Raw genomic sequence first — 22,184 nt, 5'->3', positions numbered from 1 at the left:
TCCCCCTCATGGCTTGCACCCGGGGCGGACCACCCCCCCTTCCCTTGGTACACCACTGGTTCCTCTTATATGTATTCATTCATACATTAACTTGTGTTAAACTGTTTGAGCTTGCACTAAGCCTTTTAAGGAATGTTAGCAAACGCAGTGCATGATAACAAATGTACATCCCAATATTTACTTTGCCTTCCCCAAAATACAGCAATGATCAATAATCTTTACTGTATTTTTTTGTTGTACAGTTGGCTATGCTTGGCTTCCCCTAATGAAAAATGGTCAGTTTGCATCTCAAGACTATAACATTCCTGTAGCAACCAACATGCCTCCAAGGTACTTAAGTCTTCAAGATGCTGTGAGTGGAAAGGTATCAGATAATAAATATATATATATAGATATTTTTTAAACAAAAATAAAGCAAATGCAATGATAACAATACTTTGCAGAATGCTTCCACATGGAAATTTATGTGTGCTCTGGTCAGTATGCATCCTTTCCCCATTCAGAGGACAAGTTATCAAGCTGCATTAGGGCAATAAGTCATGCTATTTGACCCTTAATGAAGCTTAAATGGCACGAACATAAGTTGTCTTGCCCTAACGCAGTGATTTTTAAGTCACCGTGGATTACATATTAATGAGATGCAAATCATGCAAATGCATGTAGAGCAGCAATTCGCAATGAACACTGAGGCCCTGATTCTATAAAGCTCGCCTAAAGTTTGGCACTGATATTGGCACCGGTTCTATAAAACTTAGGCACCCATTGTAGAATCATGCTTGACGTCACCTAAGCATGCTTAGGCAGTGCTCAGCATCCTAACATTTAGGCGCACCATATTTATGCTAGGGTTGTCTTCGCCTAAAGTTAGACACTGATATCAGAGCCTAATGGTGCCTAATTCATAAAGAGGCACCTAACTCAAAAACTCACCCATGATCCACCCTTTAACCATGCCCACTTTTAGTGTAGGCGCATTGGGCTAGGCGCCTACTGTTTATAGAATTTAGTTTTTTGAGCTAGACACTAGAGAATGACACGGGGAAAAAATCTGTCCCCGTCACCGGCCCACCATCCTCTGCACCGCCCCGTCACCGCCGATCCCTTCACCGCCCCGTCACCGTCACCGCCATCCCTTTCACCGCCCCGTCACCGCCACTGCCATCCCATTCACCGCCCCGTCACCGTCCCCGCTGCATCCATATAAGCCTTTTTCCTTTCACTCCCTCCTTCCAATTTGAGCCGGGAACACTAGCGATCGCACGGTCCCTGTGGCCACTACCTGCCTGCCCGGTCGATCCTGGTGTTTGGCCGGCTCTCTCCCTTCTCCTCACCTTGGTTTGTGGGTTTTCTTTTTCGGCAACCTGCGCACTTTCCCAGGGAGCCGCACACGCGCGGCTGCTCAGTGTTCGATCTTCTGCTCTGCTGCAACTTCCTGTTTCCGGTTGCGTCAGAGCAGAAGATCGAGGCTGAGCAGCTCTCTGGTAGCGTGCGGGTCGCCGAGGAGGAGGATCTGCGGACTGGGGTGAGGAGAGGGGAGAGAGCTAGCTGGACACTGGAATCGATTGGGCGGGCGGGTGTGAGCTGCGGGGACCGCGCAATCCTTCATGCCTCACTGCGGGGGACAAGACCATTCACCGCCCCGCGGGCGGTGAATGGCCTTGTCCCCGTCACCGCAGCGACTGCTAGTTTTCTTCCCCGTTTTCGGCAGGTGACCCACGGCTAAAATGCGGTGGCCGCGGGTAAACCGCCACCGTGTCATTCTCTACTAGACACCTAACTTTCAATTAAGTTCAATTAAAGCAGACTGTAAGGTGTTGAGTGCCAATATCAACACAGATTAAGCCTATTGTTCAGTTAAGTAGGTATGATATTGGTGCCTTACTTTAGATGGACTTTATAGAATCAATCACACGTTAAAGCCCTAAAATAATGGTTAAATTACTACCCTGGAGTATTGGGCTGCCAAACCGTGGCCTGATGCTCTCAAAACAAATGTTACCAGCTTCTTCCCAAATACTAAAAATAAGTGTATGAATCAATAAATATTTAAATATGTTCTCAACCATGACTTCCAGGGCCTCTGATCCTGATTCCACTAATTAAGAGCCTCACTCTCGCAGGTCAATATCCTCCTTAGAGAAAAGATCCGCCAATCCAGACCCCCCTGAACAAAAGCCTTCTTACCACATCCTCTGACAATGAATTCTGGAGCTTAACTATTCTCTGAGTGAAATAATATTGCCTCCTGTTGGTTTTAAAAGTATCTCCCTGTAACTCTGAGTGTCCCCTAGTGTCTGTAATTTTTGATGGAATAAAAAATTGATCCACTTGTACCCATTCTACACCTCTCGGGATTTTGTAGACTTCAATCATATCTCCCCTCAGTAGTCTTTTTTTCCAAGCTGAAGAGCCCTAACCGCTTTAGTTTGTCCTCATACAAGAGGAGTTCCAACCTTTATCATCTTGGTTGCTCTTCATTGAACCTTTTCTAGTGCCGCTCTATCTTTTTTGAGATAAGGAGACCAGAACTGAATGCAATACTCAAGGTGAGGTTGCACCATGGAGCGATACAGAGGCATTAAAACATTCTTAGTCCTGTTTACTATCCCTTTTCTAATAATTCCTAGAATCTTGTTTGCTTCTTTTTAGCCACACCACACATTGAGTGGAAGATACCCAGATATTTTTCTTGGGCGCTGACCCCCAAAATAGGCCCTAGCATCTGGTAACTAAGATTTGGGTTATTCTTCCCAATGTGCATCATTTTGTGTTTGTCCACATAAAATCTCATCTGCCATTTCAGTGCCCAGTCTTCCAATTTCCTAAGGTCTGCCTGCAATTTTTCATAGTCTTCATGTTTTTTAACAACTTTGAACAATTTTAAGTGTCATCTGCAAATTTAATCACCTCACTCATTGTTCCAATTTCCAGATCATTTATAAATACGTTAAATATTACCAGTCCCAATACAGATCCCTGCGGCACTCCACTATTTACCCCCCTCCATTGAGAAAAATAGCCATTTAACCCTACTCTCTGTTTTCTGTCCAATAATCAATTCCTAAAGCACAACTGAACATTGCCTCCTATCCCATGACTCTTTAATATTCTCAGGAGCCTCTCATGAGGAACTATGAGGAAGCTTTCTGAAAATCTAGATACACTACATCAACCAGCTCACCTTTATCCACATGTTTATTCACACCTTAAAAGAAGTCAAGCAAATCGGTGAGGCAAGACCTCCCTTGGCTGAACCCATGCTGACTCTGTCCCATTTACTTGTGTCACAATTTTATTTTTTATAATTGCTTCCACTATTTTGACCAGCACTGAAGTCAGGCATACTGGTCTGTAATTTCCTGGATTTCTCCTGGAACCCTTTTAAAAAATCTGCATAACATTGGTCACCCTCCAATCTTAAGGCACTACAGATGACTTTAGTGACAGGTTGCAGATCATTAATAGCAGATCAGCAATTTCATGATTGAGTTCAATCTGTAACCTGACTTAATAGTAGCCCACCCTAATAACTTCTCTTATGAACATCAAAATGTATGTGTAAGTTCATAGAACTTGTGGATAGAGGGCAATTTTATAACTGGGTGCCTAGTTTAATACAGCCAAAATATGTCTATTTTAAGGTAACATAGAAATAAAACATAAACATAAAGGAACTAAATACAGTAATACAGTGGTACCTCGGTTTACGAGTGCACCGGTTTGCGAGTGTTTTGCAAGACGAGCAAAACATTCGTAAACTTGGTGCCTCGTAAACGGAGCATGCCTCACTGTAAGAGCGCCCCCCCCCCCCGCCCTGCGAACCGGCACCTTCCCCCCGCGATCTGGAACCCCCCCCGCCGCCATCGGGCACCCCCCCCCCCCCGCCGCAACCTGAGATTTCCCCAACCCACCCGAACCCTCTTCTTACTTCCAGTGTAGCCTCCGCATCGGCACCGGCACCAGCATGTCCTGTGCCCGAAAATCTGCTTCCTGTGCCGGGCCTTGAGCATGCGCTAAACTCCTTGATAATTCTGCTTTAAATATTCTTATTCATTCTTTGGTTATCTCTTGCCTGGATCATTTTAACTCATTGTACCATGGAATTACAAAAAAAAGAGATTAGACGTCTACAGATAATCCAAAATACTGCGGTTAAGATCATATTTAAGGCCAAGAAATTTGACCATGTCACTCCCCTCTTAATTAAAGCCCATTGGCTCCCTATCACTTACCATATCACTTATAACATTTAAAACAAGAAAAAAAGGACAGCCGGAATTTATTAACAAACTTTTGATCCCATACTCCTCATCACGTACCCTCCAATCCTCAGATCAAAATCTATTAGTAGTCCCATCACTCAGACACATCAATACAAGGAAAAATTCCATCTTTTCGGTTGTTGCTCCCTCCCTTTGGAATTCAATGCCTAACCATTTAAGAGAGACAACATCCATGGAGAAATTCAAATCTTTTCTTAAAACATTCCTTTTTAAAGACGCATTCCAAGTTTGATTGTCCTTTTAAGGATTTTGTAAACTTACTTTCAGCCCACTTAAGTTGATTGTCCTTTTAAAGATTTTATAAACTTACTTTCAGCCCACTTAAGTTGATTGTCCTTTTAAGGATTTTGTAAACTTACTTTCAGCCCACTTAAGTTGATTGTCCTTTTAAGGATTTTATAAACTTACTTTCAGCCCACTTAAGTTGATTGTCCTTTTAAGGATTTTATAAACTTACTTTCAGCCCACTTCGTGTTACTCTTACCTTTTGTATTTGCCTATATCTCTTTCTTTCCTTTATTTATATTGTAGTTCTCCCTTCTTTCTATTCGTTTCAGTATGTCCTTTTGTCTTATTTGTCCACTGTTTTAATTGTTATAATTTGTCGTCGGCCCCCCACCTTATTTTATTGTATAACTACCTTGAAACTGTTGATAAGGCGGTATAACAAATTTTAAACAAACTTGGAAACTTTTTATTGGACTAACAATGCATTTTATGATTAGCTTCTTCTTCAGATCCACCCATACTCTGCCCATATATAGTACATGCCCAAAGTGAAAGTGCCTGACATGCAAACAAGGAATGCAATTTTATGCTGGATAGTATTTTAGTAGAGGTCATTTAAATGCATAAGTGCCCACTTAAGTAGGTAAATGATACAACAACATGAATTATTCATATTCTCATTTTATTGCCATTTCTAGTCATGTGAAAATAATGTCATACATGCGTTTGTTGCAGCAAAATGAAAGTGACTTTAAATGGGTCGATGGTGGAAAGCCACTGTTCAAAGTATCTACAACTGTTGTATCAACAGTATATACTCAGGTAAGTCTCTGTGACTTTTTAGACCTGCTCTTTTGGATAGAATTGTAAGGCAATCATACTATTAATTTTCCTAAAATATCAACAGAATTGCCTTTTTTTTTTTCCTCCAGAATAAAGAATATCTTATATTTCACCATTTTGAATAAATGTCCCCTTTTTATTATGACCACTTTGCTTTTTACAAAATTTGCTTTCTGAAATTCACATTTAACCCCTCTTTTACAAAGCCCGATAGTATGGACCACTGTGGTAACTGTCCCAAAGCTCATAGGGACATGCTTTGGGACAGTTTAAGGGCTTCAGGGAGTTTAAGGGCTTCAGGGAGTTTGCCATGTGGCAGCCACTAGCATGGCTTTGTAAAGTGGGGGAGGATAGTTTTATAATATTATGATTATACTTCACATGCAAAGCAAAAAAAAGAGAGGGAAATACTTCAAGTCCAGTGCAAAGAGGCAAACAAAGTTAGCTTAGCAGGGTTTACAAAAAGTTTGGATAATTTCCTAAAAGTGAAGTACATAGGCCATTATTGAGATGGTCCTGGGAAGATCCACTGCATATTCCTAGGATAAGCAACATAAAATCTGTTTTACTACTTGGGATCTTGCTAGGTACTTGGGACCTGAGTTGGCCACTGTTGGAAACAGGATACTGGGCTTGATGGTATGGCAATTCATATGTTCTTAGGTAAAAAAGAATTAGAAGCCTCAAGTACACAAACGTCTTTCTAAACTGATGAACCACTTTGGAAAAGACCACAAAGGTTTAGAGAAGCCAAAATGGCCATGTAAAGTCTTCATACTTATATCTCACGGTACTGAAGAAATAAACACCACTGATAACTTTTGGAGGGTCTTTTTTACCTCACTTTTTATTTACTTCCATATTTTACATGCACAACTATGACATTTGCATGGGAATCTGTTGAGGATCATCACAATTGTACTGATTTATTTCTGTGTAAAGGAGTGAAGAATGAAAGCACGCTATCCCCCTAATTCTATAAAAAGGCATTAATAATTGTGCAGGCAAATTTGGGTGCATACCTGATTTGCATGTGCAATTTAATTGAATAACAAGCTAATTAAACCCAATAATTGGCATTTTAACAAGTAGTAATTATCATTAATTGGAATCAATTAGAATTTTACATGCAAATCAAAAAAGGAAGTGTGGAAATGGGCAGGTCATGGACAGACTGAGGTGTTCTTTTTAAGTTATGCATATAATTATAGAATAAGGATCAATGCACCTAAGTTTAGGTGCAAACATTTGCATCACATTTTCATTGGTGCAAATGGCCATGCCTAAAGTTAAACACAGTTCACGACAAAAGTGCTGTTCTATAAACCATGCCTAAAGTTAAGCATGGCTTATAGAATAGCGCTTTTTTCAGTGCTGATTTTTTAGGCATTTTATATAGATATCCTCCTATACTCTTAGCCTTGGGTCCACATCCTCCTACAGGTCCAGCTCTGCCCACTCTCACCTTAACATAACAATTCCAAGTTTCTTGTTAAGTGGCTATACTAGTCACAGTTGTATTCAGGTCTTAACAAACACATCCATAATGCAAGCCAATGTTCAAACTCCTCCAACCAACTAAAGAGGAGTTTATGCTAACTAAAGCACTGGTGAAGCATTTGTTCAATATGTTTTCACCTCAACCCTCAAGTTATTAAAGGCATGTGGCAGTGATTATACTGTGCAGATCGCTACTGCCTTTTTTCTCATTGACCTCCACAAACCAGTCCTTCCTTTCACTGTCGCGCTTTCTTTTTTTGTGGACTGTTTTTTAAGAGGCATGATGGTACAAGTCAGCTTGTGAGACCTTTAGTAGTTTTGGGGCTCACTATAGATGTACTGAGGTCTTTTTTTTTTTCTCCTTGTACACATATAGGGGTAGATTCAATAAATGGCGCTCAAAAATTGGCACCCCCCAAAAAAATCAGTGCTCAATGCTACTCTGCTATGCGCGGGGCCGCAGAAAAGTTCTGAGCCCAGCCAACAAAGTTGGGGCAGCCTCCATCGAGGGCTATACACTTAGTCCAGTGATTCTCCACTTTTTCATTCTATATTTTTCTGACGGAATGAGAAAAGTGGAAAATCACTGGACTAAGTATATAGTCTTTGAGGGAGACGGCCCCAACTTTGTTGCACTGAGAAGTTTTCAGCGGCCCCCTCATATAATAGGCACTCATAGATGAACACCCATTACAGAATAACGATGAATTGGCACCAGGACCTATGTCTTCTGAAACTAGGTGTAATTCCCAGTGCCCAAGTTGAGCATACATCCTTAGTATTCTATAGTATTCCATAACATAGCATAACTATAGCATTCCATAACTTAGCATTCTATAACTGGTGAGTGGACAGGGTAGGAGGTCTTTCAGAAGATATATAGAAAAACCCTTGAACATGGACATCTTTGTGTGTACTGTTTTAGGATCCGTATCTGAACAGATTTTTCCAACAGTGTGAGAAAAGAGAAAAGGATTTGCTTCAGCCTCCTTCATCAGATTTTATCACTGCTTGCAAGGTAACATCATTTTTGTGTATTCATATTTTAACGCAATCATCATAGGTCCAATATTCAAGGCATGTATCCAAATAACAGCAATTACATGTCCACACTCTAAATTTATTTATTGAAACCCCCCCCCCCCTCTTTTACAAAACCGTAGCACAGTTTTTAGTGCCGGCCGTGGCGGTATTAGCTCTAACGCTCATAGAATTCCTTATATCACTAATCTTTACTCCTTCGCAATGCTACTGAAGATAAGTGATACTTTTAAGTACTGGAATACTTAAATTGAATAATTGAAAACGTGAAATAATGAAAAATTGAAATGCAAGAATAATGATACTACTTAATTATGGAAATAATATACACATATAAAGAATACGGACTAATGAAGAGCTTTTAATGAAATTGTATTCTCATTGATATCGCCTTGAGAATCTCACCTCTGATAGCCCATTAAATTAGAGGAACATGCAGGAGTTTATGCAATTGTTTGAATGTATAGTAGAATATTTTGAACATATCCTTGAATTATAATTTGAATTTGAGTTTGACAGTTTCCAAATAACTGCAGCCATTATCTAGGTAAATGCCTTTGCCACTCCTTTCCATTGATATTCAGTGGCCACCGTCAGGCTACTGCCCTCGAATATCACTACCATAAATGTAGTGGTTATAATGACTTATGGGTCTGGTTTCTCCTCTCTATGGTTCACTAGCCCATCCACTAGGTTACTTTAGACACCAGTGTGATGCTCTACTAGGCTTTCCCATACCAGGTGCTGCTGTTGTACTCTTTTATTCAGATTTTTGGGGAGTGGGAAGAGGTTAGTGAGCAGTGAGGGAGTTTGGGAGATCATACCTTAATGTATCCAGTGGTCATCTTGTCAGCTTGGATCCCTTAGATGCTTCTAAACCAGGTCTAGCTCTGAACATCTAAGTTCCATCCAGGACATCTTGGAAAAGGTCTGATTATCGCCACAAGACATCCAAGTTAAGCACACCCAAAGCCCACCTCCCAGCATGCCCCCTAGAACTCTGTATGCATATAGGGGGAGAAACATCTCGCTAGATGTCCAGGAAAAGGGTTTTGATTATCGGCACTTGGACGTCCCGGCAAGTATGTCATCCAAGTATCGACTTTGACAGTTTTTGGGACATTTTATATTTTTGATTATGAACCCCATAACAAAATAAAATAATATTCATAAAAAATAGGGTTCCTTTTTACTAAATTGCAGTATCTATTGGCCTCAGTGTGCCCTTATACAAGTCTTTCCTATTGGTTAAGGCCACAGCCATAAAATGCCCTAGTTTCTAATTATTTCATTTCTATTTATGTCAGTGAGCTAATGTTACCTATAGTGTGCACAGCTTTTCAAGAGCAGAGAGTAGGTCTCTTCTTTTACCAACCTATAGTGTGCAGCCATTGAAAGAGAATTACTGCCAGAGCACTTATCACTTCTTATGTAGGAGATGGTAAGAGCTTTTGTGGAAACCCTACAGAAACCAGTTAGCTCACACTAATGTGAAAGCACTAATTGGTTACTGCTTCCATGCCCACTCTTTACCCATTCCCCGCCCATGCTTGCTACGACCCTCTGAACCAAACAATAAATACCATACAGTACATACAAATGACAAAACTAATGCAGGACGCTTTATCACTTCCTGCTTTAAGCTGTTAATACTGCAGTAAGCATACATTAGCGCCTTACGCAGCTTAGTAAAGGGGCCCCATAACCAATATGAAATTCCTGTTGTATTTCATATACATGGCATTGGTCTAGAATTTCCACTCTTGTACCGCAAAATTCTTCATTAAGTAAAGGGGAAAAAATGTATTATCAAAGTTAGAGTTGTGAATGGAATGTGAGAATTAGGGTAAAATAATCCTATATAATAAAACTCTAAGCGCGCATGCGCACTTAGAGTTTTGTGATTCCTGGCTCCGTGAGGTGTGCCTCTGTGTCAAATTCGATTTTCGAACACGGAGGCAGGCCAGAACACGGAGCAACTCCTCCCTCGCCGTCACTCACCGCCAGAGGGCCGCCTCACTGCTGCCGCTGATTCGGAGGGGGGGGCACAGACGCACCTGCCAGCATCTTCTTCTCACCCTCCTCCCTCTTGCCTGCTCACTCGCCCGCAAAGCGCTGCGCAGTGCTGCCGCTGGCCTCGCCATCTTCTCTCCACTGAGGCCCGCCTTCCTCCAACGGACTCTTCTCGGCCTTTGTAAGCGGTACCGCTCCCCCAATTCCCCTTATCTTGGTGGCAGCAGCAGCAATGGTGGCCCTGGTGGTTTCGCAGCCTTCCATCACCAAAATGGCCCTACCAGCCGAAGTTTACTTTTAAGTTAAAAACCGCTGCGGCGGCTCCTCTCATGAGCCGCAACTGCATCGGAGAAGGCTTCCAACACAGGCGGCGATCGTGAGAGGGGCCGCCATGGAACATTTAAACTTAAAAATAAACTTCGGCCGGTAGGGTCGTTTTTCCTACGATCGAGGTGGAGAGCAGGGAGGCCAGAGACTAAAACTAATCCTGCATGCTATATCGTGGCAAGGGAAGGGGGGGGGCGGCAGGGATCTGGAACAGACCGCGGGAAGGGAAAGGGTGGTAAGGGGAAATGATGCTGCTGCTGCTGCACAGGGATATGGAGGGAAAGCAAAATACCGCTGCTGTTGCTGCACAGGAAAGTTGGTGGGGGGAGGGAAATGCTGCTGCACAGGGAAGTGGGATAGGGGCAGGGAGAGAGACAGATAGACAAAGGACAGATAGAAAGACAGGGGCAGGTAGAAAGACAGAAAGAAAGACAGACAGACATATATTCTAGCACCCGTTAATGTAACGTGCTTAAAAACTAGTCTATTCATAAAGAACTTCCTTCTCTTTTAATTTATGTACCAAAAAAAAACCCTTTTCCTTCCTCCCCCAACTGTAAATCTGTATGAGTAAAAGTATTAATTTGACAGAACTATGTAAAAATTTGACTTACAAAGGAGTTGCCAAAATGTGAATTTCTGCTAAATTTACCTTTATTTCATCATATTACAGAATTTGCTAAATGTCAACAAAATCCACTCAATTATGAGCTTTCTTCCTATGATTCTCAACCAACTTTTTCGAATTCTGACACAGAGCGACAATGATGAGGTAGCCACCATCATAAGCAGGTATTCATGCATTTTATCATCCTTTCTCAGGGCAGAGTATTTAGTCAGAACATTTTTAAAAGGTTTTCATGAGCCAAGAATTTATTATCTATATTAAATATATTTGTCAAGATTACTTTCTTCAGAAGTTACAAAAACACTAGGAGGATTAATTATGTCATTTACCAGTGTTATTTACTGGGGTAGCTGGGTGTCAAAGTCCCTCCTCGAGGGCCGGAATCCAGTCGGGTTTTCTGGATTTCCCCAATGAATATGCATTGAAAGCAGTGCATGCAAATAGATCTCATGCAGATTCATTGGGGAAATCCTGAAAACCCGACTGGATTCTGGCCCTCGAGGACCGACTTTGACACCTGTGACTAGTGGTTAGAACAGCAGGGAGAGAATCAGGGAAATCCCATGTCTACAGATTCTCCCTGTGATCTTGTGCAAGTCATTAAATATTCTTTGCCTTGGGTGAGAAAACTTAAATTATAAACTAACTTTGGGAGGAAACTACCTACTGTACCTAAATGTAGCTCACTTTGGAGTCCTTTTACTAAAACGTGCTAAAATATGGGCTTGCCCAATGAGGTTTAATTAACTGGAGATGATGGGAGCAGATTTTACCTGTTACCTGCTGTAAAAACTGTAGGCAGAGCTTGTTGAAATATAGATTTACCCAAGGAGGTTTAATTGACAGCTGTCTGCACCAATCAAAGACTGTGTTTTGTTTATGTCAAGATGGCAGCAGCATGAGATGACGGCTTCAGCACTGTCACGTGATGCCGTCTCCTGTTAACTAAACCTCCTTGGGCTTATCCCCGTCACTTTTTTTTTTTTAATCCCCGTCACTTAAGAAAGAAACCAGCCATGCCAACCCTTTACTCTTTACTTTTTATATATCGCTTAGTGGTTTACATTGAATAGTAATCAGGTACTCAAAGTATTTTCTCTATCTGTCCCAGCAGACTTACAATCTAACTATGGTACGTGGGGCAGTGGAGGATTTAGTGACATATTGGGTAGGGTAAATTAGCACCAGCATACATGAAAGTATATTACCATAAAACCCCACAAGCCTAAAAGAGTGTCATACTGGATCAGACCAGTGGCTGGTCTGTGTCCCTAGGAAGTAGCTGGCAGATCCTAACAGAGAACTCCAATCCTTGTTCCTCACACCCAGATTGTGATTCTCCAAATCTACCTAATAGTAAAAGACCCGTTTGCCATAAAGTTGTCCAAATCTTTTCTAAATCCTGCTATGTTTTTATTAATAAATAAAAACATGGTATAGGATCATTTCAACAGCACTGTATATTTGTTATTAGTCCCTGATGCACATTCTCTCGTGTTTTCGTTGTTTTACAGGGTCCTTACTGATATTGTAGCTAAATGCCATGAGCAGCAGTTAGACCATTATGTCTATTCCTATGTGAAGGTATGAAACATCCCTACAAAATCTCAGATATCCCTGCACTGTGCAGTAAATTAGAGCACCTTTTACAGAATACCAGCTTAGCGTGAATCATCCTGACACCTATTTACCGAATTCCGGCAAAAGTGGTCAGGTCTTTGTAGCCAATAGAAAATGTTCTGAAAGTTGTTTCTACCAAGTTAGCACTCACATATTGAAAGAGAATAGAATGGAATGGGATCGATGCTCCCTCTAAGGCGTGACCGAATAAGTGCTAATTTTTTTTCATGTCGGCGACAAGTTCTAAAAAAACAACCATTTTCGATCCTAGTATTAGCAATGCATTTCTGTATATAGCACAAAAAGCCATTGCACATATAGGCCCTCTTTTACTAAGGAGCGCTAACTGATTAGCGCACGCTAATTGATTTAGCGTGCACTAAACGCTAACGCGTGCATGTTAGTCTAGGGATGTGTTAGCGTTTAGCATGCGCTAATCGGTTAACGCACCTTAGTAGAAGAGGGGGATAGCAATTGATGTAGGCACCCCTTTTATCACACCACATTAGGGTTTTTTATCGTTGCCTATGGCGGAAAAACCTCAGAGGCTCAAAGAATTCCTATGAGCATCGGAGCTTTTACCGCCACAGCCAGTGCTAGAAAAAAACCCCTAATGCTTTAGTTTTGTTTAATTATTTTGTTATAGTTAATTTTGTTTGAAAATCGGGACAGTTCAGTATTTTTGTGAGCAACCATGTAACGACCATGTAAAATGTATGAGGAATTGCTCACGTGCTCCGGTTAGAGGGAATATAGGATGGGAAGGGACCATGAGACTTAGCTACCTACCAATTCCTGTTACATAACTTGAGGCAATAGCTGATCATTATTTTCCTCTTCATGTCTTCCTATCTAAGGATTTCTGTGTCACTGTTGTACTTCATTCTGATCTGACATCTTCATAGAGTTTCACTTTTATCAATCTAATTATATCATCACTAACTTAAGGGCATGCCAAAAAGTAATAGACAAAAAGTCATTTTGTTTTGTTTTTACATTTTAATTAGTTTTGTTTCAGTTTAACACTCATTCTTTCATTGTAGCACAACCTAAGATGAAATAATGCATGGTATTGTTAGTTTACAGTACAGTACACATGTTTTTTTATGAAATAACTAATAATGTTTTTAGCCTGTGTGTTCAATATGAAATAATGCATGCAAAATTGTAGTGAAACAACTTCCTTACTGTCCATACCAGACCAGTCCAGACAAGTGGATGTTGTGTCCAGACAAGTAGATATTGTGTCCATTAACTAGTAGATAGAAACAGAGAAAGTAGTTCCATGTGTTTGGCTCCTAACGGGGGTCATTCAGCCATAGAATGTTCAGTATTCTCCATCTCCAAATGTCAGTAGAGTCTATGTCTACCTGGTTGGTAGATGTATTCACAGAGTGTGGTGTTTTGACTCAGCTATTGATTATTGAATGACACTATGCACTTGAACACCATTTTTGGGCTATTTGTAACACTGAGCATTTCATGGCTGCACGATCCCCCTTAGGGATGAAGCATATGGAACTACTTTCTTTCTATGTCTCCATCCACTGGTTGACAATCACAATACCCACTTGTCTGATTAAAGAAAAGAAAACTATCAAGTAAGACATACATTTTCCTTAAGAAAAAGACATATTCCTAGTTTTAGGAACATAATTGACCAACATGAAAAGAGAGAAAATTATCTAAAGATACTTTTAATCATTACAAGGGGGTGCTGAAAAGATCTCAGCCCAACCAACCAACTTCCTAAATTATGAGCGTTATTTTGCCACTGTAGCTGAAAATAGTATTATCTTATTTTGTTATGTGTCAGTTTTCAGAAACAAAATTCTATGCTTTGACATTGTTTCAGATCATTGATTGAACCATATCAACAACATTCTCTTCTTGGTTGGGCTGAGAACTTAACAGCACCATCTCATATTTATGCAAATAGTGAGAAGAAAACAGTACATCATATTGAGAAATCACATCTATGAACAATATACATAACAACAATATCATTTTTTGAAAAAATAAGTAAAATCAAAAACTCAGATTTTCCTGGCAGTCAGGATTTTGTTTTTTATCTCTTTGTTGGACTTTTTCAGTATGTATTCAAAACAATGATGTATGAAGAGAGGACGGTTCATGAAGAGCTTGCTAAAGGCATGGCTGGTCTTTTAAAATTAAATGATCTAACAACAGTGAAAAATGTTTTACAGGTAATTGACTAATTTCAAAGAAACTTCATTATAAAGACAATGCTTAGGGGCTATATTTGTAGAATGTTTACTTTGGCTAACTTTCATTTCTCCATCTTAGTGAGTCCTAGGAAAATATTGAATTATATTTTATCTTGTTATCTTACATGTACACTTTTACAAGTACCTTTTTTGTTAAAAGATACAGATGTGGGGAAAAAAATACTCTTTCCCTCAGTTTTTAATGAAGAATATGTCAACATTAGAGGTTATCCACACATCAGCATATCTGCTATAATAAAACCCTTAGCATGCATGTGCACTTCAAACTCAGTGGGCCCTTGATCCATGGCGCCGTGCCCATGCATGCGCAGTGCCTGCCTCAGCTGATTTCCTGCCTCGATCTCTGACACCAGCCTCAGCTGATTTCCTGCCCTGATCTCTGACACTGATTCACTTCCTGCCTTCTGACTAGCTGCCGCTGCCGGGACGCCTCTTCATCTCACCCCCAGATCAGCAGTGGCAGCAGCCGCGGGCCATTTGCTAGGCCGGCCCACTTCGATAATGCGATCTGAGCTGGCCTAGCAAAAGTCCCGAGGCTGCCCGGTCTAGCGGATGCTGGACAGGGGGAGCAGAGAAGGGGGAAGGGGTGCTGCTGGACAGGGGGAGCAGGGAAGGGGTGCTGCTAGATGAGGGGAGATAAAAGAAAGGGAGAACGGCTACTGCAGGACAGGGGGAGCAGGGAAGGGGTGCTGCTGGACAGGGGGAAGTTAAAAGGAAGGGAGAAGTGGTGCTGCTGGACAGGGGGGAGGTAAAAGAAAGGGATAAGGGCTACTGCTGGACAGGGGAAGCAGGGAAAGGGTGCTGATGGACAGGGGGGAGGTAAAATGAAGGGAAATGGGCTGCTGCTGGATGGGGAGCAGGGAAGGGGTGCTGCTGGACAGGGGGGAGGTAAAAGGAAGGGCGAGAGACAGAAATAAAGACAGACATAAAGAAAGAAAGAGGACAGGGAGAGAAAAAGAAAGACAGACATACAGAAAGAAAGAAATGCCTAAGTCTACACATCTATTCTAGCACCCGTTCATGTAATGGGCTAAAAAACTAGTTGTTATAATAAATAAACAACTTAAATAATAAAAATTAAATAAATTATTGTGAAAAGTGCTCAGTGCCCTGTGTCTCCTGCAGGGTGATGCCACTAAGAGATCATATGTGGGACTATCATGCCACTTTTCTGTCCCATCAAACATTCATACTACACTGGTTACTTCTATTGTACAATGCAGTATTGCTGCCTTTTTCAATAAAATTGAAACGTAGTAGCACTTATCTGGATGTCTGAAGTAGCCAGTCGTGTTGTAGAGCTAACTAAATAGCGGCCTGGCAGGATATTTTTCTTTTCCTGATATGCTTCAAAGTGGTTTATGCTCAAAATGTGCAATTGCTTGACTGCTCCTCTATTAGACCTAAGTTTCACCCATGTCAGGCTTCCTCAGGAGAAGGTTAAACTAGAAAAATAAGATAAATTAACTAAAATCACAACCCACAACCACAAGCCCTTGGAAATATTTTCCTTCCCCTATGCCATAGGCACACATTTACATTAGAGGTTATCCTTATTGATTTTAGTAATGCATTTCCAAACTATAGATGGAAATTAATGTTGAACAGATGGGGAAAAAAATGACATCTGATAGACAAGGTTTTGAAGTTCTAAGTCATATATTTGTTTTTCAACAGCATTCTTGGTTTTTCTTTGCAATTATCCTAAAATCAATGGCACAATATCTGGTGAACAGAAATAAACTGCAGGTAAGAAGATATGTTTTTCCATATTTTCCACAACATTGACATCTAGATACAAGAACAATCATTCTTAAATATAAAGCCCCTTTTTTCCAAATGTAGGAGACTTTTTACCATACTGCTGTAAATATTGGCCTTAACCCATGCTTATGTGGGTCTTTCCTGCAAATTAAGGCCATTTTTTCTCACATGAGTAAAATGGCTAAATTTTCTATTTGAATTCATGGCAACATGTTAATTTTCCCATTCTAGGGCAATAGGCACATCATTCTTGAACTTGTGGGTTGTGTATCTCTGATCGCAAAATCTGGCATAGAGAGACTCATTCACATTTTTCTGCTCCGCCTCCCTTCACTCTGGGCTGTCCAGTAACTCATCAGTTTTATTCTCTACACGCGAGATGGAAGGAGCCTGTCTGTTCTGCTCGTTTATTTTTCTTTTAGTCTCAGGTTTTTGATCCGATTGTGACGCTTTTCAGTGCTGCAAAGGATCCCAGTTACAGGACAGCTCTGGCTTCAAGAGAACACAGATTCTGAGAGCAGAAGTTTGTAGCCAAGAGGTTTTGTCTGCAGAGAGCTTGAGTGCAGGCTGAGTGGTCTGGGGCAGTTTTTCACCAGGTGCTGACTGCATTTCCTCCCCCCCAACTTCATGTGCTGGTTCTGGTGATGGTTGAGGTCTCAGTACGGCCGGTAGGACTGAGGAGCAACCTGAACAAGCACGCTATCTGGGTTTCCAAGCTTGTTTGAGGCAGAAGTTCTCTGGCTGCAGTTTCAGCCCCAGCAGTTCTCAGCACCTACTTGGTACAATGAGTATAGGCTGTGACAGCCTATCAGAGAAAGTGGGAGGGGGTCTCTAAAAGTTATTTTTAAAGATTTCTAGGACTAGGGACAGGGTCCCCACCTCTGAAATCCTATTCCCCAAATTTCTGACCCCTTGTTTAGCTCTCATGGGCTATTTTTGATGCTAAATAGCCGCCGTGTGGTCATCTTGGATTTCCCGATTTTAGAATAAATCTTCTGTCTTCTTCAAAACACCTTGATTGGCTCAAAATCAGTCTAGATGGACTCCTCAGGCCAAGATACCCAAGATTCATGCCAAATATGCACTGAATGGCTGGCCAAGGACCGTCCGTGTCCCACATGTGGCATGGCAAGTGATAGGGGGGGACAGAAGCCATCAGATTAGCCTCCTCTAGTTTCTTTGATGGTATGGGGTCACATATGACTCAAGTTTATGTAAAAAATCCTAGTTGGAGCTGGGAAATGGGGAAAGTACGTCCCTGGCGAATCTCAACTGTGCGCCTGCCGTTAAGCTCCCGAGTGAAAAACAGAAGCACCTGCAAGGATACTCTGGGTGTCCTTGTCTGGATTTTGTTTCAGAATTCTTTAGTATGATGTATGAAGCATACTTAAATTATAGTGGTCACATTGACTCCTTGGGAGTCCCAGCAATGGTAGCACCTGGGGGTGCCTCCCCCCTTCCCCCCCTGCACACACACACTTTTGGAGATTATTACTGAGTCTGTCCAGGAATTAAAGATAGAGCATCCAAAGTCCTCTGCTGCCCAGGGCTCTCTTATGAGCAGCACAAAGGCATTCCATCCTGACATTACTAAGGTGCTGACAGACCATTATAGACCATTAAGGTGGGACGCCTGAGCGTGCCCTGCAGTAAGGCATTTTAAGCTCTAGTAAGCATAGTAAAAGGACTCCATAATTTTTACTGACATTTATTTTTTCAAAGAAAACTGTCTCCAGCTTACCTTTTTCCTCATTTTGTGTTGCGTAGACCATCAAGAGAAACTAGAAACTTCTACTTATTTGCATATCCAAAAATTAATGGATAGGACCCTAGCATTTCAAGCTGGTAGGCAACAATCTTGGTTAGGGAAATGTATTCAGCAAGCTATGTTATCCTATTGCTGTTTTCAGAAATTAATTAAGACCACTTTGTTCGATAAGTTTATTATTTAATGAGAGTTTTATTATTGAAATTTTATTTTTACTGGATTATTGTATTTTGCTGATTGTCCAGCTCTTTTTAGTGTAAAGCACCTAGAACTTTTGGTTAGGGCAGTATAAAAGAATAAAGTTATTATTATTATTGCACAGAATTACCTAAGTGAAATATAGAAATGGTGTTACAACTGTGGTAAAATTTTGTACACCAAAGACAGGTTTGGTGAGGTCCAGCACCACGATTTGCAAATGTCTCATATGTGCTACAGCCATGTTACTAGACTGCCAATAGCACTGCTGCATTTAACAAAACCTCCTGAGGTGGTGTTAAGTGCAGTCATGCTGTTGTTGATCATGACAGCTAGCTTGTGGGACTATCTGCATGCTTGCTGTTACAGCTGGCTAGTTCTCTGTTCCACCTGTCACACTTGTGATCTGCACCTACTCAAATTAAATTGCCTGCTCAGGTTTTCTAGTGCATCGGCTGTTGTAATGCATGATATCTGTTAGTTCAGGTCTGCAATAACATCTACCACTCAGTAAATCCTTAATAGATGCATAAAATTGTGTAACATATTTAGAAAACTTTGGTCTGCAATAATTTTCTATGACTTTATCAAGTTTTCAAAAGTGCCTGCTCTGTTGCAAAGTCCCGAATATATCAGGTTTGCACATTTTTACAAAGAATATATGAATATACTTTCCCTTTGAAATTCTCCCTTAAGGAAAAGTACCTGCAGAGATTTACATTTCCTTTTTCTATGGGTACTTTGTCATGCAAAATAACATGTCGTTTCCCTTCTCTGATCTAAATATTCTCCCATATGTATTTTTTTATCAGGATCAGACAACTATTTTTAAATTTGGGAGGCACTGTGGGGCTCTTTTACTAAGGCGCGCTAGCTTTTTTAGCGTGCTCTAAACGCTAACACGTCCATAGACTATAATGGATGCTTTAGTGTTTAGCGCACGCTAAAATTGCTAGCGCGCCTTAGCGTTTAGCGCACGCTAAAATGTGTTTAGCGTTTAGCGCACGTTAAAATGAAATGCGTTGAGAGCACGCTAAAATGGCTAGCGCACCTTCAACGACCCCTGTATTTTTTTTTTCAGCAAGGAGAGAAAGCAGAGGGATACTAGACCTGTTGGGTTTGACTAGTGGCCCTTTTTAATTTTCAAAACATGATGAAATAAAAGTACATCTCTAAAGTTGGCAGCACTTAAAGGTGAATAACATTATGTTGATTTGATCAAGTTTCAAGTTCAAGTTTAATAAGGATTTGGTTGATCGCTTAATCAGAATTCAAAGCGATGTCCATATCAATAAAATTACAAAATTTAGGGGACAACAAAATAAATGACAAAAAACTAAGTCTTGCAAAACATATTATAAACTAACATTACAAACATATTAAAACACAAGGAAAGATAGGGAAAGGAAATACAAGTTATTTGATAGTAAATAAGACATTCAAAGGAAGGGAAACATCAATGTACTTCCGAGAAGCTATAAAATACAGTTGAAATAATGCCATTAGACGAGCTTACTAATTATCAAATGCGTCCTTAAAAAGAAAGCTTTTTAATTTGCTCTTAAATCTATCCAAGTTGCGTTCTTCCCTTAAGTAAATAGGGAGTGAGTTCCATGTTTGAGGGGCTGTGACAGAAAAAATGAATTTCCGCAGTGTATTAATAATTTTAAGTGAGGGAATCATCAGTAAATATTGTTCATTCGATCTCAATAATCTATTCGAGGTGTAGGGAATCAGTAGTTTATAAATAAAAGCAGGAGTTTTATAAAGTAATGATTTGAGTGTAAGCAGACTTAGTTTATATATTATCTGGTGAGGTACCAGGAGCCAATGCGTTTTCTTAAGGAGAGGTGTCACATGATCGAACTTCCTAGCTTTCGATATAAGTTTAATAGAAGCATTTTGAATAATCTGTAAACGTTTGATTTCATTTTGGGCTATTCCCTTAAATAGGGCATTGCAATGATCTATGTTTTGTTTTGGATTCTGGTTATTTTTCTTCTTTTTGTTTTTGGAAAACTTCATTTACATTTTAAAGGTTCCACGTGCTCAGAGGTTTCCTGAAACCTTCTTAACCGAACTGGACACACTTGTAATGAGCTTGTCAGATCATGTTATATGGAAATACAAAGATGCCACGGAAGAAACTAAAAAGGCAAACCACAGTGTGGCCACGTTTCTGAAGGTAGGAATTTGTCATGAGTGCCTAGGGCTTTGTTGCTGAGAATGGCAGTCTAGACTGATCTAATGTTACTGAAATATAGCAGATAATCAAGGACAATGTATAACCCTGGTGAATGGAGAAGACTTTCATAAGAAGCTCTGATAATTCCCTGTTAGAAAATCATGTGGCATTATCATATGACACAGTTTTATTTGGTATAGAAATGAGAGCAAAGAAACAAATATAATCTAATAATAACAAATTATTGTTAATTTTAACTGGTATTGCCATTCAACAGATCACTTACAATTGGAAAAATTGGAATGGACTTAATTATTGCTTCTGATGGAATTCAGTTTATCATATATATAAAATGGAAAGGGCGTTAGCTGTCCAAAAAGGGAGTTTTAACAATTTCAAGAGGTGTGGAGGCCATTTTTAGATTATTGTAAAGATTAAAAATTATTCTTCCCTGAATAATAAAGTTTAAGACATTAAGGGGGGTGGGGGGAGGGTATTTTTGAGTATATCTCGAATAAATCATCTTTAGAAATGTATAAGGGAGGAAGATATTATTTTATTTTATAAGGATTAATTATAAGATGTCAGGTGTTTTTGAAAGTTAACTTATGATATGTATTTATTGTACTTGATTTAAGATTTGAAATGAATAAATATTTACAAAAAAATAAAAGAAGTTCTGACCGACTTATTTTAGATGTGGAAGACAAACAGAAAGGTAACCAGAGAGAAGATTAAAAGTAGACTTTATTCATATCTTCAGTGATTAAAAGCTGATGCCCAACATGGCCATATTTTGCCTACAGCTGCTTAAGGAGCTTAATAAAATACCAATTGGCCTTAAAATCCAGTTCAGCTAACTGGTAGAATTTGCTTATTACATACCCCTCTTCTACAAAACTGCGCTAGCAATTTCTAATGCGGGGAGCTGCGCTGAATGGCCCACGCTACCCCCGATGCTCATAGAGTTCCTATGAGCATTGGGAGTAGCGTGGGCCATTCAGCATGGCTCTCTCGCTAAAAACTGCTAGCGCAGTTTAATAGAAGAGGGGGTTAGTCTCCATTTAGGATTGTAAATGAATCAGTTTGTTTTTTCATGTTGAATTTTGCCAACCAGTTGCCTTGTTATTTTTTGCAACTTATTGTACCTTATTAGACCCCCTTATCAACAATTATTATTTTGTAGAAAACTGTTAAATTAGGAAAACAAAAAAAAATAAATTCCCTATATGGATTCATAACTAAGGATAAAAGAACACAAGCATGTTTTCAGTTTTGTGAAACCTTTAGAAACTTGAGATTTAAAAAGTTTCATTTCATTGGCAATGATTAGTAACTATGCTGTACAATGAGCTAAGAAGAGACAGTTGTATAGTAAGGGAGGGTGGCATACCACCCCTGGCACCATCTTCGCAGGGGGCGCTGATGCCTCTCCTACTCTCCACATACCTCTTTAAATGTTCACCAGCGCAAGCAGCATGTTTCACCTTCTACTCGTGCCAACATCAACCCCCTTCTGACATCACTTCCTGGTCAT

At 40.2% G+C, this 22,184-nt stretch overlaps 1 protein-coding gene across 8 annotated transcripts in view; it reads left to right on the top strand.

Moving 5' to 3' along the window:
- The window catches only part of DOCK10 (dedicator of cytokinesis 10), a 432,092-nt gene that overhangs the window by 302,310 nt on the left and 107,598 nt on the right, over window positions 1–22,184 (top strand). For 7 of the 8 annotated variants that reach the window (XM_033958682.1, XM_033958685.1, XM_033958680.1 and 4 more), the window contains 8 exons: window positions 243–364; window positions 5,247–5,333; window positions 7,780–7,872; window positions 10,909–11,027; window positions 12,378–12,447; window positions 14,577–14,690; window positions 16,410–16,481; window positions 20,501–20,647. In XM_033958682.1, the coding sequence (XP_033814573.1) occupies window positions 243–364; window positions 5,247–5,333; window positions 7,780–7,872; window positions 10,909–11,027; window positions 12,378–12,447; window positions 14,577–14,690; window positions 16,410–16,481; window positions 20,501–20,647 (824 nt within the window). The remainder of the gene's footprint in view (window positions 1–242; window positions 365–5,246; window positions 5,334–7,779; window positions 7,873–10,908; window positions 11,028–12,377; window positions 12,448–14,576; window positions 14,691–16,409; window positions 16,482–20,500; window positions 20,648–22,184) is intronic. The other variant, XM_033958678.1, reaches the window with a different exon arrangement.

This window comes from Geotrypetes seraphini, chromosome 9 (genome assembly GCF_902459505.1).
Source record: "Geotrypetes seraphini chromosome 9, aGeoSer1.1, whole genome shotgun sequence".
NCBI classification, from domain to species: domain Eukaryota; kingdom Metazoa; phylum Chordata; class Amphibia; order Gymnophiona; family Dermophiidae; genus Geotrypetes; species Geotrypetes seraphini.
This window is presented reverse-complemented; position numbering and strand designations above follow the sequence as displayed.